This window comes from Neltuma alba, unplaced genomic scaffold (genome assembly GCF_004799145.2).
Source record: "Neltuma alba isolate B1F8T4 unplaced genomic scaffold, ASM479914v2 tig00001633_pilon, whole genome shotgun sequence".
Taxonomy (NCBI): Eukaryota; Viridiplantae; Streptophyta; class Magnoliopsida; order Fabales; family Fabaceae; genus Neltuma; species Neltuma alba.
The window spans coordinates 33449-58880 of record NW_021632543.1 but is presented as its reverse complement, the minus strand read 5'-3'; the positions used below and the strand labels follow the sequence as shown (position 1 = coordinate 58880).

The 25432-nt window shown below is 37.0% G+C and overlaps 1 protein-coding gene across 1 annotated transcript; it reads right to left on the bottom strand.

Annotated features, from left to right (window-relative positions):
* Nucleotides 1–14257: 14257 nt before the first annotated feature.
* On the bottom strand, nucleotides 14258–24041 carry LOC114760357 (putative B3 domain-containing protein Os03g0621600). The gene is made up of 5 exons (XM_028949624.1): nucleotides 23891–24041; nucleotides 16101–16415; nucleotides 15479–16016; nucleotides 15093–15214; nucleotides 14258–14776 (listed from the first exon to the last, which is right to left on the bottom strand). Exons 1-5 carry the CDS (start codon nucleotides 23936–23938, stop codon nucleotides 14525–14527), a joined length of 1275 nt encoding a protein of 424 aa, XP_028805457.1. The 5' UTR covers nucleotides 23939–24041; the 3' UTR covers nucleotides 14258–14524.
* Nucleotides 24042–25432: the final 1391 nt, after the last annotated feature.

Genomic DNA, 25432 nt, shown 5'->3' with positions numbered 1-25432 from the left:
GGACGGCCACAATCCTCTCATGGTCAATGCACCTCGTGTGCATCGGCCAATTTTTATTATTTTCTTGTTTTTGAAAAAAAAAATCAATAAAATAGATTTTTTTTGTCCATTGACCTATTTTCTCTCTTGCCCGGAAATTTAATTTTGCGTTTTACTAAATAATTTTTTTTACATATTTTCTGTTTATAGCATAAAATTACTTAAAATAACTTAAATTAAACTACCCACTTTGGGATTACCAAGGTGACTTCCAAACTGAATTCTTCACTCTAAAAAGTTGGAAAAAATAACTTTAAGGTTAAAATATATATTTGGACAGGCATTAGTAGTAAATGAACTTGTCCTCTAAAAGTAGTTTTTTCCCCATCAAAGTTTTACTTCGTTTATTTGGTACGAGGAAGACAGAGAAAAAAGAAGAAAAGAAATTTTTTTGATGAGTTTGTTTTAAAAAATTGAAAAGTGGGGTTAAAATTTTTTTATTTATTTTAATTATTCTTTTATCTTACATGTTCTTCTTATCAAAATTTTATAACCCCATTTCTTCAAGTTTTTATAACAAGCTCATCAAAATTTTTTCTCTCCTTCCTTTCCTTTCCTTTCCTTTCCTTTCCCTTGTACCAAACATACGTTAAACCTTCTCCGCCGTACTCAGTGAGAAAAGTGGGATCAGCATGAGGTGAGTAAGAGAATGCTTTCTTTTCCTTTTTTGTTATAGAGAGGGTCCTTTCATTGATCTCTTGAGTTCTTTTTTTTTCCCCAGTCCCTTTAGTCGGTTTTTAATATCAATGAATCATCTTTTAAACAATAAATCTATTTTTTTTTAATTCACAATCATGTTTATAAGACTTAGGGAAGATTGAGAAAAAATTTCTGTTAAAAATTTAACTAGTAAGATTCAATTGATAAATTTTTATATACTAAGTGTAAATTTTATACATATAAAGCACTTGTATTTTGATTTAGATCTTTCTCACAAATTATATTTTTAATAGGTGGATTTTCTCCCAATTTTTCCTAAAATTTTAATATATTATTTTAATTTTAAATATTCTCAATAATAAATATTTTTTAAAATTTTAATTTTAATTATTTTTTAACAACTATCACATCATAAACATATAATATTAATATTTATTATTCAATAAAATTCATGTCTTTTTCTGTCACTTTACATCTAAATTTATTTATTTTATTAATAATCTAAATAAGTTTCAACTTGTTAAATTGACTTTTTTATAAATGTCAATCCAAACATAAAATATGTTACACTAATTAACTTTTAACCTAACTCATGTTTGCAAAAATTAGATGAAGTATAAGGTAGTTTTACCATCCCTGATCCAAACTCACCTTATAATTATTGGTCACATAACAGTCATGTAGCGCCAAAACTGTAGTTTCTTTTGTTTTCACTTTCTTACAAGTTAAATGAAAAAAGAAGAAGGAAGAGTTAACATGAAAGTTTTTTTTTAAATATAATTTCTTCTATTGTGTTGTTATGATTTTCATGAATTCCTATAGTCATAATTTATTAATGTATAAGAGGAATAGCTGATGACGTGAATCTCATTTGGAATGCATGTAAATTAATTTTGCCACATGAATTTAAATAAAATAACATATAAATAAACCAGATTACAGATTATATAGATGCAAAGAGATGATTATGGCCATAGTAATTATCTTTTATATCAATAATAAATAAATTTCATTTAATCACTGTATTTTGTTAAAAAAAATCTCCTTTTTTATTTTGTATTTTCTGGCAACTTACATTATATATTACTTAATCATCATCCACATCAACCTTGTGCCTGTTTAGATTGACAGTTGAAAAAATATCTTATTTTTAATTTGATTTTTAAAAAAGTTAGATTGAATAATATGATTTATATTTGAATTAACTTTTGTCAATAAATCAGTTTATAAGCGGAGTTGTTTGCATCATTATTAAAAGAATGACTTTTAAATACATGTACGTAATTTATTATTTCTCTTATGCTGTACCCTTTAGTCACATCTTTCCATACATTTTATTTTATATCTTTTCTTATCTATAATAATAGCATATTTGAAATAAAAAATACATTTATAACCTATTTATTACTTTCAAGTTTCAATTCATTTCAACCAATTTTTTGTCCCCAAATTTATTATTTAAAGCTTATAATAAAAAATAGAGAGAGTAGTAAATTTCTTAAAGATGAGACTGAACTATTTTCTAAATAAACAAGTTTGTAAAAATAAAGTTGTTTAGATTATAATTGAAATAATAAATTTAGTTATAAAATGATTGAAGATGAATTTTATTAAATATATATATGTATCATATGTGTATAATGCCATACCTTTAGGAGGAAATAACAACAACAACAACTGAAATGTATAGTGCTAATGCCGTACCACTCTTGTTCCCACATTCCTTTTCTCCTCCACAGTTATTAAAACATGGTTGAAAAGGTAAAAATAAGATCTAATATGCTTCTTAGAATCGCACGATTTAAATAGCTTTTGGTCCATAAGTTAAATAGACCAAAACCTATTCCAAACAGAATTTAAATAGCTTTTGGTTCATAAGTTAAATAGACCAAAACCTATTCCAAACGGAGAAAAAATTATCCAAACATGCTTGTTAGTAATAAGTTGCTTAGAAATGGGTTGAACGCCAACCCAAACAGGGCCCTTAATTAATTAATATATTATGAGCATAGAGACTAACAGCTATATGAGAAAAAGCTTTAAGAACCTAATAAAAAGTAAAAGAAAAAAAAATTATAGAAGCCTGATGCTTAAAAATCAGGAACTATAAGAATTGGTGAATTTTCTTTTTTTAAATGGCAGAATTGCATAGAAAAAAATGACCTTAAAGAGAAACTGCACAATTACATAACTAAATGAGTTAATCCTTTTTTTTTTTTTTGGGACCGACCGTGACTAAATGATTTTAAAAACCTTATTTTATTACTTATGATTGATGATTTTTTTCCTTAAAAGAAAACGAAAGTAAATTGCTAAATATAAGGGGTGCAGTACATGAGGAAACAAGACATGAGACTATGAGAGAGTCCCGCCCTCCAAATCATAGTTTGGCTTTGAACAGGAAAAGTTAAGGGAAATTTTATTTTTGCTCTTCTAGTTTTTAATGATTTGCTTTATTTTATATCTAATTTATTTAATTTGATTTCTTATGAATTGACATGAACCACAAAATTTATTCATAAAATAAAAATAACGTTTTTCTAATTTTATTTTCCCCTAAAGAAATTGAAGCCTTGTATTATCTCTATCATCAATTCAAAATCTCAACTGTTTATCACTTTGCAAAAACTAAAAAGTTTGACTTTCAATAGCACGCACACATATATTGACATTAATGATGATTAAGTGAATCCATCACATGTCTACATTTCATATCATATATAGGAAATACACACATACATATCAAATTCATTTCCTAATAGCTAATTACAAATTAACCCTACCATTTTACAAGACTTGTGATGAATTACCTTTGCTTATAAACAATGAACTTGGGACAATTACCTCTCCGAATCATTTCAAAAATGAGAACCTGTCCAATCATAAAGCGATTCTGTCGAGCAAATTCTGACCAACCCTTACTAAATCTAGCAAATGTTCTGGTTCTTTTCATGTGGGGAAGTAATGTGACTTTCCATACTCCTTTTTCTGTCTCAATCTCCACCTCTTGTCTCTCTTTTCTCATGTACTTATGGAAGAAGTCAGTTGGCATGCACTGCACAAATAATTACTCAATTACATTTTAGTCTAACCATCACTTGAAATCAACTCAATACCCAAAATTACTACACTATAGAAACTCTATCTGAACTAAAAGTATAAAAGATGAAACCTGTGTTTGATACAAATATAACATCAGAGATGATAAAGCATAATTTTAAACTGTATTTTGTTAGAACCTTGCACTGCAAGAGTCTCGTCGACAGAACCAAAGAAAAGTTACTGCAGAAACAGCCAACAAATGGGGGTAGTTTGGATTTTTCATATTACTGGAATAATATAACTAAATAAATTGCAGATGATGCAACTGATTATTGCCAAAATCCTTACATCAAACAAACTCAAAGTACTGAACAGAGATTACATAGTTACAGAGGACAAAACAACTCACAAATCAGTGTTCTCTCCCTGAACTATGGTATAATCCTCTCTTGACCACTGGTATTGGCCATTTTAACTTCACTTTCTTAGCCGTCTATTATAGCTCTTAGGGAATGGTGTTGTAAATGTTGTGTATCTCCAGCTCTATCATACTTCAACAATATGTAACTTATTGTGTTGCTAAAGTTAGTGTTTTTTCCCGAATCCAGTGGAAACAATGAACTAAAGAGCATAAATATGTGATGACGATGAATGTTATAATGAAAAATTAAGGAAGGAGGAATTAAAAAAAAAAAAAAAAAGAGCATATGAATGATCTCTAAAGAACTAACCATGCAACCCTTTTTTGCATAGGCGTGCTGGAGATGGATGCTGAATGAAGGGATCTTGGAGCCCAAGTTGCCGTAGTCCTCCCCTAATTAATCAAAATCTAAACTCAAATCTTACAACTAAATAATAATTTAAAAGGAAAGCAACAAAAACCTAACTATGCATAATTGGTGTCCAAACTTTAAAAACGTAACAAACGCCCACCACCATTATTTAAAATAGAATGATTATGTGTTCCAAGTTTAACATTGAGCTATAATTATTATACTCATTAATTCTGTAATTAGATCCTTGTTCAGAGTAATAATAGAAGCATGAATTTGAACAGAATTAGTAATAAAAGGCCAGCTTCTTCATGATGAATAGCTTACCAATATTCAAGATAGAACCATGAGGTTCAGATTTAACATCATCAAATTCATCACCTTCTTCTTCTTCTTCTTCTTCTTCTTCTTCCTCCTCCTTTTCTTCTCATCATCATATCATCATCATCATCATCATCATCATCATCATCATCATCATCATCATAATCCTCATCTTCAGACTGGGATGCCCACGTTTCATCGCACGTTTCTTGGCTAATAGTGCCATATACGTCAGAATCTACTCTCTCCTCCTTTATCTTAATAACATCAAGACTTGGTCTTTCTTCAACATCGATTAGATCTTTTCCTTTCCCATTTTCTCCACGATCTTGAGTTGATGCTGTCTGTTTACTATGGCCTTGGCTGTGGAGATTCTGATAAGTACGTGCCTGTGCCTGTGCCTTTGCCTGAGTCTCAACCCACTTCTCGCAGGCAGATTTTCCACAGATAATAACTTCGAATTTTAACTTCCCATCAAATTTGAAAATTAGGAAGTCCCCAGTCTCTAAAGTGTTTTCTTTTACAAACTTAGTCCAACCTTCTTTGAAGTACAATTCTGTGGGATCTTCATCTTCTTCCTCGATATCAACCACCCATCGTTCTTTTGAAGAAGGATTGATCAGTATTACTGTGTTAGGTGTAAGACTAAAGCTGGAGACAAACAGTGGAGGGATTCGCTGCATCAAAAAATATTTAAAGGGAAAAAAAATGATTTGAGCATCACGCTGCACTAGAAGCTCAAGCTAGAAATAGTTCAATGTCTTTTTTTCCCTTTCAACCAGTTTTCGCGTAGGGATAATAAAAATCTAAGACTAACCGCATTTTTGGTAGGAGGAAAGAAAAATTTTTTTTTTTAATAAGCTCAATTTAAAATAGGAAAAACGAGGTACCTATATTTTTTTTCAATTTTCAATTCGGTACCTATGTGTTTTTTGTTCTTAACTAAATCTTTATTTTTCCTTTATTAACATCATTAATCCTTATGTAGAGACTAAAAATATCAATAAAACAAAGTTATAAGAGCTAATGTTGTTAAAAAGATAAAATTAAATGTTTAATTAAAGGAAAAAAAACACATAGGTACCAAATTAAAAATGAAGAGAAAGTATAGGTACCTTCAATATGGTTTTCCCAAAATAAATAAAAAAAAAAATTTAACCCCGCTTTTATAATTTTTAAAATTAAGCTTACTAAAAAAATTTTCTCTTCATTTCCTTCGTAACAAACAACACAGCTGACCCAAGAGTCAAAAGAAGAAAAAAGAGAACAGCCAAAAGAAGTTTCGAATAGTTTTTGTATTAAAAGAAAGAAAAAAAATAAAAATAGAACGGCAGGTTGCATTTGCTATTTTGGGATGATATGAGAATTTTTAATGAATTTTTCAATATAGAAAAAAATAAAAATAAAAGTGAAATGACATATTTATCCTTGACCATTGTTTCTCCCACTCCCCTTCCATCGTTCTTCACTCTTCAGAGCACAGCAAAATCACAGAGACAGATCGATGACCAGGAAAAAAAAAAAACACAAGAAACGAAAAGGCACAAATCGACCAAACCAAACCATAAACTGAGAAGCATAAGAAATCAAATGAAACAGACGAGAAACTGATAACAGAGAAGGCAAACACACATCGACGGCAAGAAGATAATTAAGAAGAAAGAAAGAAAATTACCAATTTAGTCTTCCATTCCCCGATTAGGACTTTGAAGAAGTAAGACATTGTCACGGAGCTTTCTTCTTTGCAAGTAGAACTCAACAGGAGTCACTGAATCGACCCAAGAGACTTAGGTTGAAGAAGAGAAGAAGGCTGATAATAATCACCATTTTTTAGTGCTTCAAGGTTCCTTCCTTTTCTTCGTCAGAGAAAGAGAAACAGAAAACTTGCCCTAGCTGAAGAAGGAGAAGAAGAAAAGCAGAGGATGAATTCAAACCTTCGTTTTCTCCGTATGAGAGCTCAGCTCTGTGCGCCTCTGACTCTGTACAGGAGCCGCAGACATGCAAATCGGACGCGCAACCCGCCTGTGGACCCCACATGAGTGGACCCCACACACAGAGTAAGATTAAAAATAAAAGAGGAATTGAGTCAGCAAACTTTGATCTACGTGGGATGCTGACTCAGCCTACTGTTTCAACACATCAGCAAAGATCACATGGTGTTATGCCATGTTGGATTAACGGTATGAAACTATGAGGATTAATTAAGCTCTTCAAGGATATGAAATTACAAGGATTGATTTTTTTCCCCCAAGAAAAAAAATCAGAAATTTAAGAAGTATTTTGTTTTGAGATTTTTTCTTAATATTTAAAGAATTCTACAATTTAAAAAGAAAGAAAGGTACTGCACTTAAATAAGAACTGAGTAGGCGATATAGTAGTACCGATATCCATATCCTCCGTACCCCTATCTGCTAGTTTACAATCAAGTTCAGTGATTATAGAATCCCATTTCAGGACCACCAAAAAGATTCCCTCATCATTTTATAGTAGTCATCATTCGTAGAACCCGATTTGGGCTAGTTAATATGTCTGATGAGACTTGTCTAATTAGGATTAGAACCCAATATGTGTGTGTGTGTGTGTGTGTGGTCCGGCTAGATTAAATGGAACCGGGAAGGAGACTCACAAACCTGAAAGAGAATAGAGACGATGGAGCAATAGCCAGCACTGCTTCAATGGAAGACCCGATCGAAGAGAATGCAACAGGAAATCATCAGGAGAAATGGTGGAGGACGATATCAAATGATCTGCAAGAACTAATGAAGCAAGAAAGTGGGGATGGCAGCAACAGAGAAGGCTGACAGGGAACCTGTAGATCTAGGCGACGAAGGACTTCCTACCTGCAGATCGGAGACTGGTGGGGAGAAAGGAGGCGCTGACAGCGAAATGCAAAAGAGAAAACTAAGACGAAGCCAGAATAATGAAGACTAGCTTGAACAATTCAAGCTTTGTTGTGAACGTTTCTGCTGGATGTCGAGGAGGTGGACGAAGGGTAGAGAGACAGTGACGACGGTAAACGATTCAACGGAGATGAGTGACGACGGCACGGAGGGGCGACGGAGGCTACAGAGAGGGAGAGAGCCAGTGAAGGCTGGTGTGCAAGAGCGGAAGTGTGATTGTGAGCTATGAATGAAACAAGGCATATCCGCTTATGCGCCCGAACAGAGATTTAGTAGGGTAGAGCTAGGAATCAGGTCGGCCCGGCGCTTCAAGGTTGGTGGGCTTAAAAGGACCGGCCTTTCCGGATTGAAATTTTAAAAATACCCTAATTTACTAAACCCGACCCTTAAGCTACAGGGTCAGGGCCGGCCCGCGGGTTTTTGACCCGTTTAAGAAAAATACTATTTTTTATATTTATCATATTTTTTATAAAAATATAAAAATAAACCAATGAAATTATTAATAAAAGACATAAATATAAATAAAATTAAATCACAAATATAAAATATCATCATATATAAATATTCATCAACATCTAAGAACATCTAAAACATTCATTAACAAGATAATAACATCTAAAAGTTTTATCTATAATGCAATTGTATAATAAATAAACACTATCATTAATCTTTTGAAACTTCATCATCACTATAATTAATTACTTTTCTTTATAAGTATGCTTTTCTTTTGTAACAAAAATATCAAGTTTTTTTTTATAAGAATTTTATTTTTAAATTTTGCAATCTAACTATTATTTTACTTTAATGTGAGAAACATTGTTGTTGAAACTCATGAATTTCTAGTTCAAATTATAGAATCACAAGTTATATAAGTATAAAAATATTCTATTATAAAATATATATATATATAGTTTAAAAATATCAACGCATCTAATATAAATCAAATCATTATTAAAGTCCAAATTAACCCATTTTTTAAAAATTTAATTGGATAAATTATTGTCTAAAACTAAATTTAATTTTAAAATGATAATAATAACTAAATATTTAAAATATTATTAACAATGTAAAAAAATTAATAACATTAATATTATATAAAAAAATTTAAAAAAATAAAAAAATAATAAAAGGGCTTAAAAGGGCCAGCCGGCGGCCCTCCAGGGCCAGCTCTTTTAAGCCCTCGGTCCTCCAGGGCTTATTTCTCATTTTAAGAGAAAAATATCAAGCCCGACCCTCATAATTTCAGGGCCTAAACGGGCCGAGCCCGTCCCGTTTTCCCGGCTCTAAGTGGGGAACCATGGCATATTGTACTACTACTACTACTATCTCCACTACTACTATCTCCACTGCTGGCGTCCCAAGTGTAACGCGCCAATATATTTTCTCTCCCCAATTTATAATGTAATCCTAAAAATATTTTTATTAATTGTAAGATATTTTTATCAAGTGTAGTTTCAATATACATAATTGAATAAAGATAATTTAAGAAAATTAATATATATATTTTTTTCGAATAAGAAGGCAAGCGAGAGCTTGAAGTACAACAACAACAAAAAAGGATCCGCCTAAGTCAGGTGCGTCCTGAGACAAAACTCAGCGTCCTGTTGCATTTGGTGAACACAAAATCTTGGGGGATTTTGAACCTGAACCAGCTCCATAGAAACTTTGTGAGCCTTCCTCGCTAGGTAGTCCGCGCATCGCAGCGATTCCCTACAGGCGTATGATATTTCCAGATTCCAGTTTGAGAAGATAATGGACCTTGTTTCATCGATTTCCTCCTTAAATGGATGTGAAGTTCCACCTCCATGCTGGAGAAGGTATAACGCCTCTCTCGAATCTATGTACAGCTTGATCTTTGAGAGGTTTAGCTTTTTACATACAACTAGTCCCGCTCTAATCGCCAATAGTTCAGCAATTGTCGAACCCACTGGTCCCAAATTCTGTTGAAAGCCTGATAACCAATTCCCGTCTTCATCCCGCAGGATCCCTCCACATGCCGCTTGATTCTGGTCAGTCACAGAGCCATCCACATCCACTCTGACAAAGGATGGTGGTGGTGGGGTCCATGTATCATCTGCTTCCACATTTGTTTGGAATATCTGATGTTTAAGTTGGTTGTTCTCCACTTCTTCCATGAGCATGTGTAGACAATGGTTAATCAATTCCCTGGGTGATACGTGATCTTCATTAAACGCCTTCTTGCACCGATTTTTCCATATCATCCAGCAGATTAGAGAAAATACTCTAAACCACCTCCACTTTGATATTTGTCTTGAACCTGGTTCATTCTCTAAGTTCCACCGCAGCCAATCCTGAAAATTACCACTAAAAAAACCAACACAATAAACAGGGTTAATGAAAGCAGACCACACTCCATTGGCATTTTCACAGTCTCTCAGGGTGTGAAGCAGTGTTTCCTCACAAAGGCACTCAAAGGGGCACTCAGGAACGGTAGTATTGCAGTGTTTAGCTCTGGCAAGATTAGTTGGTAGTCTCTCATGAAACAACTGCCACATAAAAACTTTCACTCGCTCCGGGATGTCCTGTTTCCAGACAAAATTCCAGTGAGAATTCTTTGGTCTAATATTCTGAGTTGACACCCAATTGTAAGCTGACTTTATGCTAAAAGTGCCGTCTGAGCTCTTCCTCCAGTAAAAGACATCTGGTCCTTCACAAGCTGGGGGTGGTATATTCTGGATTTTATCTACTACCCACTGAGGTAAGAAAACGCTCCATTTTCTTAAATTCCACTCCCCCCTTTGCCGCATAAACTGGCTAACCTTAGCCTCCATATCGAGGGATTGGTGGTTTTTGATCACATACTCTTTGAGTGGTAAATCGAGTGGGGCCCAAGTTTCCTGCCATGCTTTAGTGTTTGATCCACTCCTGATTTTCTTCCCCACACCCTTTGAAAAAGCTTCCCAAACTGTAGTAATACTCCTCCATACTGCTGATTGATTCCCTTTGGCCACTACCTTTGGCCAGTCTTCGCAGCCACAATTATACTTGGCTTTCAAAATTTTTACCCACATAGCGTTTGGCTTGGTTAGGAGACCCCAGCATAATTTCAGGATAAACGCCGTGTTTTGGAAGTGCAGATCTTTAACTCCCAATCCCCCCGTCTGTTTATCACTTTTAATGGTATCCCAAGCTATCAAATGCAACTTTCTCGCATCAGCTGAATGATTCCAAAAGAAGTCCCTACACAGCTTCTCAATTTCTGCCAAGACTCCTTTTGGCAGTAATGTTGACTGCATCTGGTAGTAAGGGAGAGCAGATAGGACAGATTTTATCAGAACTACTCTACCTGCCATGCTTAAGTACTTTCCCTTCCAGCTAGCAAGCTTCTTTCTAACCTTTTGAACAATCGGTGCAAAGGTTACCTTCATCATTCTCTTATGCAGTAAAGGAACCCCTAGGTATCTTCCAAGGTCTGCAGTTAGTTTAATTCCCAACCAATGACTGAGGGAGTTCGCTCGACTTGAGTGGACATTCCTGGAGACAAACATTCTGGATTTCTGAAGGTTTATCTTATGTCCTGACACTTCACAGAAGAAACTCATAGTATTTCTTATCTCTTCCATTTGGGCTTGAGAGGCTTCACTGAATAAGACCAGGTCATCTGCGAAGAACAAGTGCGTTAGTTTAGGTCCCCCGCTGCACAGCGAGATGGGTTTCCACCGCCCCTCTTGTACTTCAGTATTTATCAGTTGGCCTAATCTTTCCATACAGATTACAAAAAGGTACGGACTTAGGGGGTCACCTTGTCTCACCCCCCTTGTTGGGAAGAACGTTTCAGTGGGTATGCCATTCCATAATACTCTCATGGAAGCTGAGGAAACACACTTCATAATCAAGTTGACAAAACTGCCACTTAGGCCCAAACTGCAGAGTGTAAATTCTAGAAACTGCCAGTCAAGTCTATCATACGCTTTTTCCATATCAACTTTGATCGCTACAAATCCTTGCCCACTCCTCTTCGACCTCATGGTATGAATTACCTCTTGAGCAATAATGATGTTATCGCTACTATGCCGCCCACTGATGAAGCTGCACTGGTTTGGTTGAATCAATAAATCCATGACTCCTTTCAGTCGGTTTGCCAGTACTTTACTAAGGATTTTGAAGCAAACATTGCACAGTGAAATGGGTCTGAAATCCTTGAGTTCAGTCGGATGATCAACTTTGGGAATCAGCACAATATTAGTGTGGTTAATATCATTTAATCCTGTCGGATCTTTAAAGAGGTTTGCAATCAGCTCACAAACTTTTGATCCTATCTCTTGCCATTGTGATTGGAAGAAGTGAGGTTGTAACCCATCCGGTCCTGGTGCTTTGAAAGCACCCATGTCAAAAGCCGCTGTCTTTATTTCTATTTCTGTCACTTCACGCTGAATGAATTCAATCTGTTCTAGGGTAAGGGAGGGAAACCCAGCTGGCCAGTTATCTACCTTCTTGACATACGGGTCCTTTGTGTAAAGAGCTTTGAAGAAATCACGGGCCATTTGACTTAGAATTTTCTGATCAGACTGCCAAATTCCATTTTCATCCTGCAATGATTCAACCTTAGATCTCTTTCTTTTCATCACAGTGGTAGCATGGAAGAATCTCGAATTTTTATCTCCAAATTTGAGCCACTGGCATCTTGATTTTTGGTACCAAATTAGCTCCTCTTGCGTGGTAAGTTTCCACAACTCCCTCCACAACTTTTTTTCTAGTTTGAATAGACCATTACTGGTATTTTGCTGCCGAACCCTATCAATTCCCTCCAGCCTCCTCAGAACCTCCTTCTTCTTTTTAGGGATGTTACCAACCACTTTCTCATTCCACTCAGAAACCTTATTTTCAAAGGAAATTCTGCCTTCATTCCAGTTCTTCCCTTCCCAAGTTGCCTTGACTAGCTCTTTGAAATCAGATTCAAGGCACCACGCTGCCTGATATTTAAAGGTTTTCCTTGAGTTTTGAAAGCTGTCAATTTTCTCTCCGGCCAGCACCAAAACTCTATGATCAGACTTGAAGCGTAGCTGGTGGTAGACTTTGAAGTGAGGGTGTGTTAGCTCCCAGTCTGAATTACAAAAGGCCCAGTCCAATCTTTCTCTGACTCTTTCTCTTTCCCACGTGAAACGGTCCCCTACTACTGGTATCTCCAATAGTTCACAGTGGTTCACACAGGATTGGAAGGATTCCATCATCTGCCTAACTGGTGGTGTGCCCCCTAACTTGTCCCCAGGCTCCAAAAAAGCATTAAAATCACCCAATACAGTCCAGGCCCCGTTGACACTCTCCGCAATCTTTTTTAGGGACTCCCATAGCATTCTTCTTTTGCATATTGTGGTGTCGCCATAAACAAAAGTGGAGAATATTACCTCGCCCGAAGAAATGTCCGTGAGTTTGCAATGGAGCAATTGCGTGTTAGAATAAATATATTCAACAGATACTTCCTCCTCGTTCCATAGGACCCATATTCCTCCTGCGTAGCCAGTGGCTTCAACCCTGATCCAGTTATTAAATCCCAATCGGCGTATCACTTTCTCTGCTTTAACTCCACTTATTCTAGTTTCAAATAATCCCATGACATTGATACTATACTTCCTTACAATATCTTTAAAAATACGTGGAAAGGCTCTACCAGCTGCCCCACGACAATTCCAGGAAGAGATAATCATTAAAGACAAAAAGGAAAGACCCCCAAACAATAACAATCACCTTATTGATCGGGTGGTTTACCTTCACACGAGATGCCCTTGCGTTGCACACTTCCAGATATACTGGTCCCCGAGAGATTCTTTCCTGGTTCATCCTCCATAGCTTCCCACAGAGGGGCTTGCGCAATTGATGTATTCTCTGTCTCTATTAATTTCCCTGCCAGGCTTAAAATTAATATATATATTTGTTACAAATAACTATTTTAACTAATTTTTTAATGTGTCCTTAGAAATCAACTTTCTGGTCAATGCTCTCCCCTCTCTATTCCCATTTCATTCCTTTTCTTTTCTACACATTTCAGTTCATACCATACTTTATTACAGCCACATGGGATCATTATTCAATTGGCAGCACTCAATATTAGGAGAATTATAACAAGATCTCAAGAAAAAAAAAATTACTAAAAAGTCTCAATAACAGCTTAACTAGCCTATAATGACAAGTTTTATAATGTGAATAACATTTTTTGGGACTTATTTTATAATTTTTTTTGAGATCTCATTGTAATTCTCCCTTCAATATTTGTGGAGGTTAGTTAGCAGCCTGTACTTAATATAAGAACTAATTGGATAGTTGATTTAATTCTAGATATAAAATTTCAATCTACTTTTGTTTTTTAAATTTATGTTTAGAAGCAAATTTAATCTTTTAACTAGTTTTTATGTTGACAATCTCTTACATTATTTAATAACCTCTGAATTTTTGGTCTGAGTGGCATAAAATGCACACAACTTATCTTAGAAATAAGAGAAACGTCCAGCTTGAATTAAAGACATTCCTACTCTTGTCAATAAAGAAACAAACAAAAAGATGTTGCATCACAAATTAAGGAGACATTTGATTAAAACATGTTTCCCTACATTTCAGATCATACCCAGGATCCACACACAAATACAAAAAGATGCTTCACTATTTCCAAATCCATTTCATAGGAGTTTACAAAAAGGCAAGTGAAAGATCCTCAGCATGACACACTTATTCTACCATTTACATTACCTATCGTGAGAAACTTTCTTAATTAAGCCTACCATTTACATGACCTATCAGGAAAAATTTTTGGTGCTACATGGATCTCTTACACTCTTAACATCGTTGCCTGTCAACAATAAACTTGGGACGATCACCTTTTCGGATCATTTTAAACAAGAGAGTCTCTCCAGTTTTGAAACGGTTCGCTTTGGCGAACTCTGACCAACCTTTGCTTAATCTGGCAAATGTCCTTGTCCTTTTCATATGGGGGAGTAATGTCACAGTCCATACTCCTTCTACTGTCTCAATCTCTACCTCTTGTCTCTGGTTTTTCATATGCTTCTGGAAAAACTCTGTTGGAAAGCACTGCACAAGTTCCTCAGGCACATTAATTAATCCAAATATCACCTCATCAGTAATCTTAACATACATACATATATACAACATGGAAACTAAGTATGAACTAAAAAGTAAAAACATGAAACCAAATTTTGTTTGATATATGCAAGCATGTGACATCAGAAACAAGAAGGCATCATCATATTCATAACCAGACTACACCAATGTCTGGTAGGATGATAAATGCATATATAATTATCACTACTCGACACGATTCATTTTGTTGTTGTCAAAGGCATTAAGTCAGGAAAATAAATCAATTGGGGTGATCAGAAAAACCTACCATGACACCCTTTTCTGCATAGGCTTGTTGCAGAAGAATTTTGAATGAAGGATTCTTCTTAGACTCCAAACTGAGGCCTTTACTAGATGATGCTTTACGCATTGGTCCATCATGCTTGTTGCCTGCCCCAAATTAATCAAAATATAAGCTAAGATTTAGACCTTATAATGAATTAAATAGAAATTAACAAAAAGCCTGATTTCATAATTGCTGTACAGACTTCAAAGAATAAAAAAACTACTCCACAATAATTTGAACGGAAAAGGAACTTGTTCTAGTGACAACTATAGTTCTTACTAGTTCTGTAATTAGAAGTAAGTTCCGAGTAAAAACATTATGATTTTGAACAAGATTATCAATGGGAGCTATCGTTTTCATTAGCTTACCAGTTTTCTTGAGAGGGCAATGAGATTCGGATTGAACAGCAATAGTTTCGTCACTTTGTTCTTCAGCTTCTTTCTGCGGAGCCCCAGTTTCTTGGTTAGAATTTTCATGACGATCATCATGATCAACCCTCTCCTCTGTTATCTCAACATTTGGCTTCGACTTTTGTCGATCTACATCGATGGGATCACTTTCTTTCAGATTTTCTTGATGATCTAGAGTTGTTGTTTGTTTATTATAATACTGTATGCAGTATTTCTGATTGACACATGGCTGATTCTCAAGTTCCTTCTCACAAGCAGAGCTTCCATAGATCTTAACTCGAAATGTTGAATCCCCATCAAACTTGAAAACTAAAAAATGTGCAATTTCCAAAGCATTATCTTCTACAAATTCACTCCAGCCAGTCTTATAATATAACCTTTTGTCATCTTCTTCCACAATATCAACCTTCCATGATCTGTTTGAAGAAGCTCTGATAAATGTTACTGTTTTTGGGACCAGAGTAGAATATCTGGAGACAAACAATAAAGGGATTCTCTGCAATTAAGGGGGAAAAAAGATTTAGAGGGATTTTTCAGCTGTGGAAATAAGCAAACACCAGTGAGGAAAAAAGAAAATTACCAATTTAGTAGTGGACTCGCCATTGACGAGGACTTTGAAGAAAGAAGACACTGACATTGAGGATTTTCTTTTGAGGTAAGATTTTCCGTAGATGTTGGCTTTAAATCTTGAATCCCCATCAAATTTGAAAACTATGAACTCCCCAGTTTCTAAAGCATTGTCTTCTACAAATGTATTCCAACCTCTTTTGAAATACAATTTTTTGTTATCTTCTTCCTCAATATCAACCGTCCATGATCTTTTTGAAGAATAAATAAGTGTTGCTGTTTTTGGTGCAAGACTAGAAAATCTGGAGACAAACAGGGGAGGTATTCGCTGCCAAACAAGAGAAAGAAATTAATATGTTTGAATTGAATTCTCTGTATTTCTAGAGTTGGCATTTAAGGGGGAAAAAAACACAGAGAAAATTGGGCAAACAGAGAATCACACTTCACATCCATATCTGGTGTATCATTACTAAACATTCATATTCCGAATATAGCACGATACTTCCTTTCTAAGGAAACTTTTCTCTATTAGCTGCTTTTTTTTTTTTTTTGAGAGAAGAGAACTGCTTTAAATTGTTAGATTTCAATTTTTTTTTGAATTTTGTAAGAATATCAATAATCATATATAAAAAGTTAAGATATAAAATCTTTTTGCACCAGAAAAAAAAAGGCATATGGAAATCTTTTTTTTTTTTTTTTGGAGAAAAGAGACAAGCCGAGGCTTGAAACACAAAACACCGGAAACTAAAAGGAAAACAAGACCCGAAAGAAAACCCCGAAGACGGAGCAACTAGCTCCAAGCTTCGACACTAAGCTGGTCATCAGACACTATCCCCGCGCATCCCGCCGGCACATCTTGTAATAATATCGTATCAAAAGAGTCATGGTGTCCTGTCCTAGCTAGAAAATCAGCACACTTAATAATTTCTCTACCAGTATGGTGCATTTCTACGGACCAATTCCCATAGATCAGCTCTCGGGTATCTATGATGAGGTTTCTCAAAGGATGTTCTTCAGCATGGTTTCGCATCAGCAGATTGAAAGCTTCTAGTGAGTCCGTGTAAAGCATAATCCTGGAAAATCCCATCTGCTGACATGTTTTTAAGCCCGTCTGGATAGCCATTAATTCGGCTTCCGTAACAGAGCAGCAACCCAGGCTACGTTGAAATCCCATGAGCCAACTCCCTTCGTGATCTCTAATCACTCCCCCACAAGCAGCCGCCTGATATTCCCGTACAGAGCCATCCACATCTACTCTAATGGCGTCTCTTGGAGGTGGGGTCCATTTGGTTTCCGATTTAGAGGATACATTGAAAATGTCATGTTTAAATTGCTGATTTGTCACGCCTTCCATCAAGTGGTATGTGCACCTCTGGATCAGTTCCCTGGTGTTCTTTGTTTTGCCATCGAAGACATACGCGCACCTGGAAGTCCAGAGGAACCAGCATCCAAGCATGAACACTTGAAGCCAATCCCACTTTGAAAATTTCGCGTTAGCTGGACTTTGTGTAGCATTCCAAGAAAGCCATTCCTGCAAATTAAGAGCATAAAATCTAGTAACAAAGTTAGGTTGAATTAAAGATAGCCAGAAGTTTTTCGCTCTCTCACAGTCCCTCAAAACATGTATAACGCTCTCCTCACTTTGGCAATTAAAAGGACAAATTGATGTGCTTGAGATCCCTCTTTGAGCTCTGAATTGGTTAGTGGCTATTCTCTCATGAGAAACTTGCCATAAGAAGAATTTTACTCTTTCTGATACACGGCACTTCCAGAGTTTAGACCACCAACAATCCCTCGACGACACCTGTCTCTGACTTATAAATCCATACGCTGACTTGACAGAAAAGTTCCCATCCGTAGCAGGTCTCCATATGAACACATCCTTGGAATTATCTGAGGGTGGTTTAATACGCAGGAGGATCGATATGATGCTGGCTGGTAATATTCCCTGCCACTTATGCACCGCCCAGGTGTCATTTTCGAGGGTGAAGTCCTTGACTTTTGCTCTGATATCCAGCCCTGAACATCCATTTGTATATGCTATGAGGGGACGGTCCAATGGGGTCCACAAATCCCACCAAAAGTCAGTATTTCTTCCACTGTTAATTTTCTTCCCCACGCCTTGAATAAACTTCTCCCACACCTTAACTATGGACCTCCAGATAATCGAGGCTACTCTCTTGTAATAAACTCCGGGGACTTCATCATTCCCGCATCTATATTTGCTTCTGAGGACCCGGGTCCAAAGGGCATCTCTTTTGGTGATTAAGCTCCAACACAACTTCATAATAAACGCTTCATTTTGTTGGCGTAGATTCTTGAAACCCAGTCCCCCACTGTTCTTCTTTTCAGTGATCGTGTCCCATGATACCAAATGGCTTCGCCTATTTCCTGTATCCTGACTCCACAAGAAACTCCTACTTGCCTTTTCTATGTCCTCTATCACACCTTTCGGGAGGAGATATGTCTGCATCTGGTAGCTAGGGATGGCATTCAGCACCGCCTTTATGAGAACTGACCTTCCCGCATAGCTTAGATACCGGCTTTTCCATGATGAGAGCTTCTTTTGCACCTTTTGGGTAATAGGTGAGAAAATCCGTTTAGTGACCTTGCTATGTATCAGAGGAACTCCTAGGTATTTTCCCAGATCCGCTGTGAGCCCAATACCCAAGATTTGGCTCAGCTCCAGGGCCCTGTTGTGATTAACATCACGAGAACACAGCATTTTTGATTTTTCCAGATTCACACGGTGTCCTGAAGCAAGGCAGAAGCTCTCCATGACGTGCTTAATTACCATCATCTGATCTGTCGAGGCTTCAGCAAAGAGTATAAGGTCGTCCGCGAAAAACAGATGCGAGACACATGGTCCTGTACGTTTGAATCTCAACGGTTTCCATCTTTTTTCCTCACATTTTGACTTAATTAGTTGTCCAAGTCTCTCCATGGCAAGAACAAAAATGTACGGACTGAGCGGATCCCCTTGCCTTAAACCTCTTGATGGCCTGAATTCAGCGCTCTCCTCCCCATTCCAAAGAATCTTCATAGAAGCTGTTGAGATACATGACATAATGACTTCTACCAAATTCCCCGGGAGACCAATACAAACCAAGGTGTCCTTGATAAAATCCCAGTCTAATCTGTCGTAAGCTTTCTCCATATCCACTTTCACCGCCACTAATCCCTTCTTGCTTCTCCTAGTTCTCATGGTATGGATGGCTTCTTGGGCTATAATAACATTATCACTACTAGATCGCCCTGATATAAAGCTACACTGTTCTTGGCTCACCAATTTATCCATCACTCTCTTGAAGCGGGTAGCAAGAAGTTTTGTGAGGATTTTGAAGCTAACATTACAGAGGGAGATCGGCCTGAACTCTTTTAGATGCACTGGATTGTCTCCTTTGGGGATCAAGACAATGCGAGTCTGATTAACGTCCTTCACTCTTGCTGGTTCTTCGAAGAAGCTCTTAATTAATTCACATATTTTTCCTCCCACCAGATTCCAGTGTGTTTGAAAAAAGTGTGCATTTAGTCCATCTGGCCCAAGGGCCTTAAAAGCCCCCATATCAAAAGCAGCGTTTTTGATCTCAGTGGAGTCCACTGGTCGTTGAAGCCATTCTATCTCATGATTGGCTAGAGAGGGGAAATTAGCATACCAGCCGGATGGAGATTGAGTGTTTGCATCTTTAGTGTATAGAGTCTTGTAGAAGTCACATGCCATCTGCTTTAAAATCTCTGGCTCTTCGACCCATTCTCCGTTATCATTCTTCAGGGCATCTATTCTTTGTCTCCTCCGTCGAAGTACAGTGGCAGCATGGAAAAACCGGGTGTTTCTGTCTCCCCATTGTAGCCATCTACATCTTGACCTTTGGTACCATTGTAATTCCTCCTGCAATGTTATTTTGTGATATTGACCCCATAGTTTTTTTTCGAGCCTTGTAAGTCCTGGATGGTCAAACATTGATCTTTTTTTGTCGACACCTTCCAATCTTCTGATGAGTTCTTTCTTTTTCACTATCAGATTTCCCATGTGCTGGTCGTGCCATTCTGGTGTGATTCGGTGGAACACTTTGACCCCTTCTACCCAGGTTCTGTCATTCCAAGCTGATGCTATGACCTCATTTAGGCTGCCCTCAAGCTCCCACGCAGCTTGATACATAAGTCTCCTGTGACCCCTCTTGTGATTTTCTTGAGTATCCGATTTAATTATCAAGAGTCGATGGTCAGATTTATATCTTATCTCATGCGAGACTAGAGTTTGCGGGAAGCTTTCCATCCATGGTAAGTTCTGAAAAACCCAATCTAGTCGCTCCTTTAAGCCCGTTCTCTCCCATGTGAACCTCCCTCCCTTTATCTCACAATCCATCAAACCACAGTCATCTATGCACCCTTGGAAGTGGTTCATGGCTGTTTCATTTGGACTACCTCCCCCCTCTTTGTCTCTTGGGGACATATAGGCATTAAAGTCCCCGAAGACTAACCAGGGTTCCGTAGTTGTGCTGGCAATCGCTTTGAGGGACTCCCAAAGTACCACTCTCCCTCGGACACTTGTCTCTCCATATACGGTAGTAAGTAGCACCCCATTCGGATGCTTTCTGTTACTTACTCTACAATGTAGGAGTTGTGCCGTAGAGCATATATACGAAATGGAAAAATCTGCTTCATTCCACATAATCCAGATTCCCCCTGAAAACCCATTTGCTTCTATTCTAATCCAATGAGTGAATCCTAATTTCCTTACCACACCATCTGCCTTGTCTCCACTTATGCGTGGCTCCATGAGACAGAAAATATCAATTTTAAATTTTTTAACCATGTCTCTTATTAGGATAGGGAAGTTCCGGCTACCAGCTCCCCTACAGTTCCAAGAAGCAATAATCATGGAAATGGCAGATGAGAAAAAGTGGGCCGTCAATGGCCTCGTTCACCTGTATCAGGTCGCCCCTGTTCCGCATTGACTACCTTTGAGTCTTTTCCCAGGACCTTACCTTCCACTCTCACGGGGAGTACCACCGTAGGATCTGGCGGTTTCGGATTCAAATTATCTTCTGGTATCATGTCAAGAGCATCTCCTTGGACGGTTCCTTCCTGTTCGGCCATGGGGTTCAGGGCATTGTATGAGGGACTTTGGGCTTCCAGTTCACGCGTTACTAACTTTGTTGGTTGAGCCTCGTTAGTTCTAAAGTTTTGTCTCTCTACATTGCCCATGATGACTTTATGGGTTCGGTGGCTTCTCTCCTTAGGTTGACTCGTCTGACCTGATGTTTGGCCCACCTCCAGCATTTGGACCCTCCCATTTTTAGTTGTTCCAGCCCCAAGACTTGGCCCATTTAAGGGCGGCACGTTCTCTTTCCCTTGTATTTTCAAACCCGTTTTTGACCTTTGATTCTCTTTTCTTCCCACTTCTTGCCTAGTATGTCGTGTTTTTTCCTTCACCCCTTCCAGAGCTCTCTTTTTCTGAACCAGGACAATGGCCTTTCCTTCCGTGTCAGGATTGACAGCTTCCCCGCCCGCATCTGCAGGCAATTTTCCTTCCATATTTTCCTCTTCTTCCCAATCTTCAAATATTGAAAACCTTGATTTGTGCGCAAAAGCCTGTTCCGTCCGCCTTGTTCTCGTCTGACCCGCTATAGGGCGCAGCCCTACCTTCTGCTCTCCTTGTCTCGGAAGTCGAGCTTTGGAGGATTTTCCGGCAATCATCCACACGCCAAATGGCTCGTCCGTATCAGGGTTGCTCTTCGCCGGCACTCTCATCGGAGCCATCACTGCCGGTTCTGTTGTTACAGCATTTGCTTCTGGCGTGGCCATGCTTACTTTCCATGGGCACGCTTCTCGTCTATGACCGAATCTACCACACGCAAAGCATATCACCCCCAAGCCTTCATATTCCACGTTAAAGATTTCTCCCGCAACAATGACTCGGGATACCAGCTTCTTCTGCAAATCCAGCTCCACACAGATTCTCACATATTTTCCTCTCTCAACTTTCGTCCCGCTTGTGTGCAGGCCATCCCTCAGAGTATTGATATCAACCTTCAGCGTTCGGCCTATTCGATCACCTATTCTGGTGATGCAGTGACTGTTATAACAGTGCATGGGTACATCAGGAATCCTCACCCAAGTAGCGACTCTTCTTAGAGGATTTTGGTAAGGATTGAAGTAGGGCGACCATCTTTGTATCAGAACACAATGTTGCTTGACCACCCACGGGCCATCATATAGGACTCTTCTATAACGAGCTCTCCATTGTTCGGTTTCGGCGAAGCGAACTAGGAAGTAATTGTTTGGAAGATCAATTAATTCAAACTCAGAGAAACCCCAAAGAACACGCAAATATTCTTTCAGAACATACACATTAAATCTCCTTCCTAGAACTGTTAACACCAATGTATAGTTCCAGGGTTGGCACCACTCGTTAAATTCCTCCTCTGTTATAGGGACCACTGGGTATATCTCCATCTGTTTTTTAAGCTCTTCCGATTCTTCCGGTAACCTCCAGTGGATGTCGTTTTCCGCGTTAAACAGGTCTTCTTCCTCCATTGGGCAAGCACCATGAGCAACGCCATTAAACCCCATTAATGAGGCTTTGTATGATGAGAAGGTCCTATTTCTTTCCACTGGCTGGTGCTCCTCCTCAGCTCGTTCCTCCATTTGATCGTCCATTATAGCTTGCACTGGTTCTTCAACTTTTTTCTTCTTGCTCTTCTCGTTGCAATCTTCATCAGATTTGCGATCCGGTGGTATTTTCCGTTGCCCTGTATCAGCCATTCCTCACAAAGTTCTCAGCACAGTTCCCAAGAGAGAGAAAACCCCAACCACTATCAGAGCTCTGGAAATCTTTTTTCATTACAAAAGCAGAAACTAATCTGAACACTACAGTAAAAGTAATTCTCTGCTACTTTTAAGCTGAACAGCAGGATTCCCCCCCCCCCCCAAAAAAATTTTTCCCAGCTGGCAACATTTTTCGCATGGATAAAAATCTAACGGGAGCTTGGCACTCACTTAAAAGAAGTGCTTTGACCCAAGTCAAATAAACTCATTTCACATTCTTACCTTACCGGGGGGGAACAGAGGAGGAGGAGGAGGAGAGATCAAAATAAAACATCAATGACTAGATTCGAATTCAAATTTTCTGTATTTAGAAAGTACAGTACGCAATAAAAAATACTCCTACAGTAGAAATTAGGAAAATAGGAAAAAGTCCATATTTAGCGCAACACTAGGAACGGAACGTTCATGTTCTTGAATTGGCACTATAAGCAGAGACACCGTATGGTTGGCTTTTTGGGGGCCAGGGCATTTCGACTTCGTTTGGAATAATTTATTTATAAATAGATATTTTGTCTGTAAATTATAATTAAAAAATTATTTATAAATCATTCTATTCTGTTCTTCTTTAGCAAATTAATGACATTTATAAAAAAGTAAAAGCGAAATGACACTTTTGTCCTGGACAAGTGTTCCCCTCCTCCATCGTTCTCATACGCAGAACAACAGCACAATCAGGCAAAAATTTCAAGCACAGATTGATACAATGGCAGATCCATACCAAAAAATTTGTTTGAAAAAACAGAAGCCGATCGAATCTGAGAAGTGGAATAAGCAAATTCAATCAACCAACTGAACAAAACCAGAAACTGAACAAAAAGGAAAGAAGTTAGGTTGAGGGTGGGCTGTTGGAGTCCGATCGGAGCCGACGGCGGGGATCATAGCCGCTGAGAACAGAGAACGCAAGCACATGCACAGATGACGATGAGAAATTGAGAACGAAGAAGGAAATCATTCAGAAGAAAGAAAAATTACCAATTTAGAAGCATATTCCCCAACGAGGACTCCGAAGAAGGAAGACATTGACACAGAGGCTTCGCTTTTCGGAGGAAAGCAGTTTCACTCAAAGCATAAATCCACTGACGGCCGGTGATGAAGCTGAAGAAGACGGGGCTGACCAGATTGAGCGTCACAGGTACGGCTTCAACCGTTTTGGTACGAGATACTCAAAAAAACAAAAAGAGAGAAAAGATTTACTGAAATTTAAAGAACATCATTCTTTAATTTTATATAATCCATTCTTTAAATGTAATCCTTTTTTTAATAATTTAATAATTTCTTGAAAATAGCTCGTTGTATGGTATTTAGGTAAACTAGCATAGTGTTATTGTACGGGTATGAATTGGTGGTTTCTTTTATATGAAATAAAAAATTAAATTACCACAAAATAATTAGTTGAGTATTACATTACTATTTCAAGTCATGATTTTAATTTAACTTAAAATAAAATATCATTAAACTTTTGAAATCTGCAGTATAGGTAGATCCATTATCAACATTTTTAGAAATATACTATATGTGTAGGTATATAAATGGACGTTCCTTTAAAAAGATTGAATCAATGGAGACAAAAGGGTTAATGAATTGAAACTCAAATATTTGATTATATTCAATAATTCAACAGATAATGTCATAATCAATAATATTATGTTGGACAAATATGATATCTGATTCTGTATTGTAAAAGTAGGCTATTTAATACAAGAAAAATTAATGGAGACAAAATGGTTAGTGAGTTAAAATATTTTGAAAACCATACAAAAATATACTCCTATAAGTTGAAACTAGTTGTCATGATCAATAACTTTAGGAATTGACAATATAAACTTAAAATAATATAAAACTACCAAAACAATATCAAAATATCCATATTCAATACAAAAATGGAGTCTCGTGGCCACCGCCATAAACTATATAAGAGTGATAGCCCTGTCATCTTAGTTATCTATGTGAAAAAAGAAAAGGAGGAGTAACTATTTAGATAATTGTAATAATTGACTAACTATCATAGCTCTCATAACCCTCCTCCACCATACACAAACATCATATGCACACTGGTTGTTTCCTCCCGAAATCCGCATACCCCGTGGAGTTAAGATTGAATTAGATATTTAATATAAAACATAAAATGTGTTGATTATTGTAATGATAATTAGAAAATTTACTATTTGAGATCATTAATAATAGACATATGTCAAATAAAATATAAAATAGGTTCACCATTCAATATATTAGGAAATTGAATAGTTCGTATTGTTAAAATTACATACTAGCATTAAAGAAAATATCTCGACTAATATATTTAAGTTTGTATTTTATTTTTTTGATTAAGCTAATCCATAAAAGACATCGATTGTTTTCCTTAAAATTTAACATTTTATTTTATTCTAAATAAATTTTAATTCTAAATAGCAGAAGTAAAATAATTTTTTCACTTGAATTAGATTTCAAAATAATTCATAAATAAAAAAATAAATATTTCAAGTATAAATAATAGTGATAGTGGAGCATGGCATG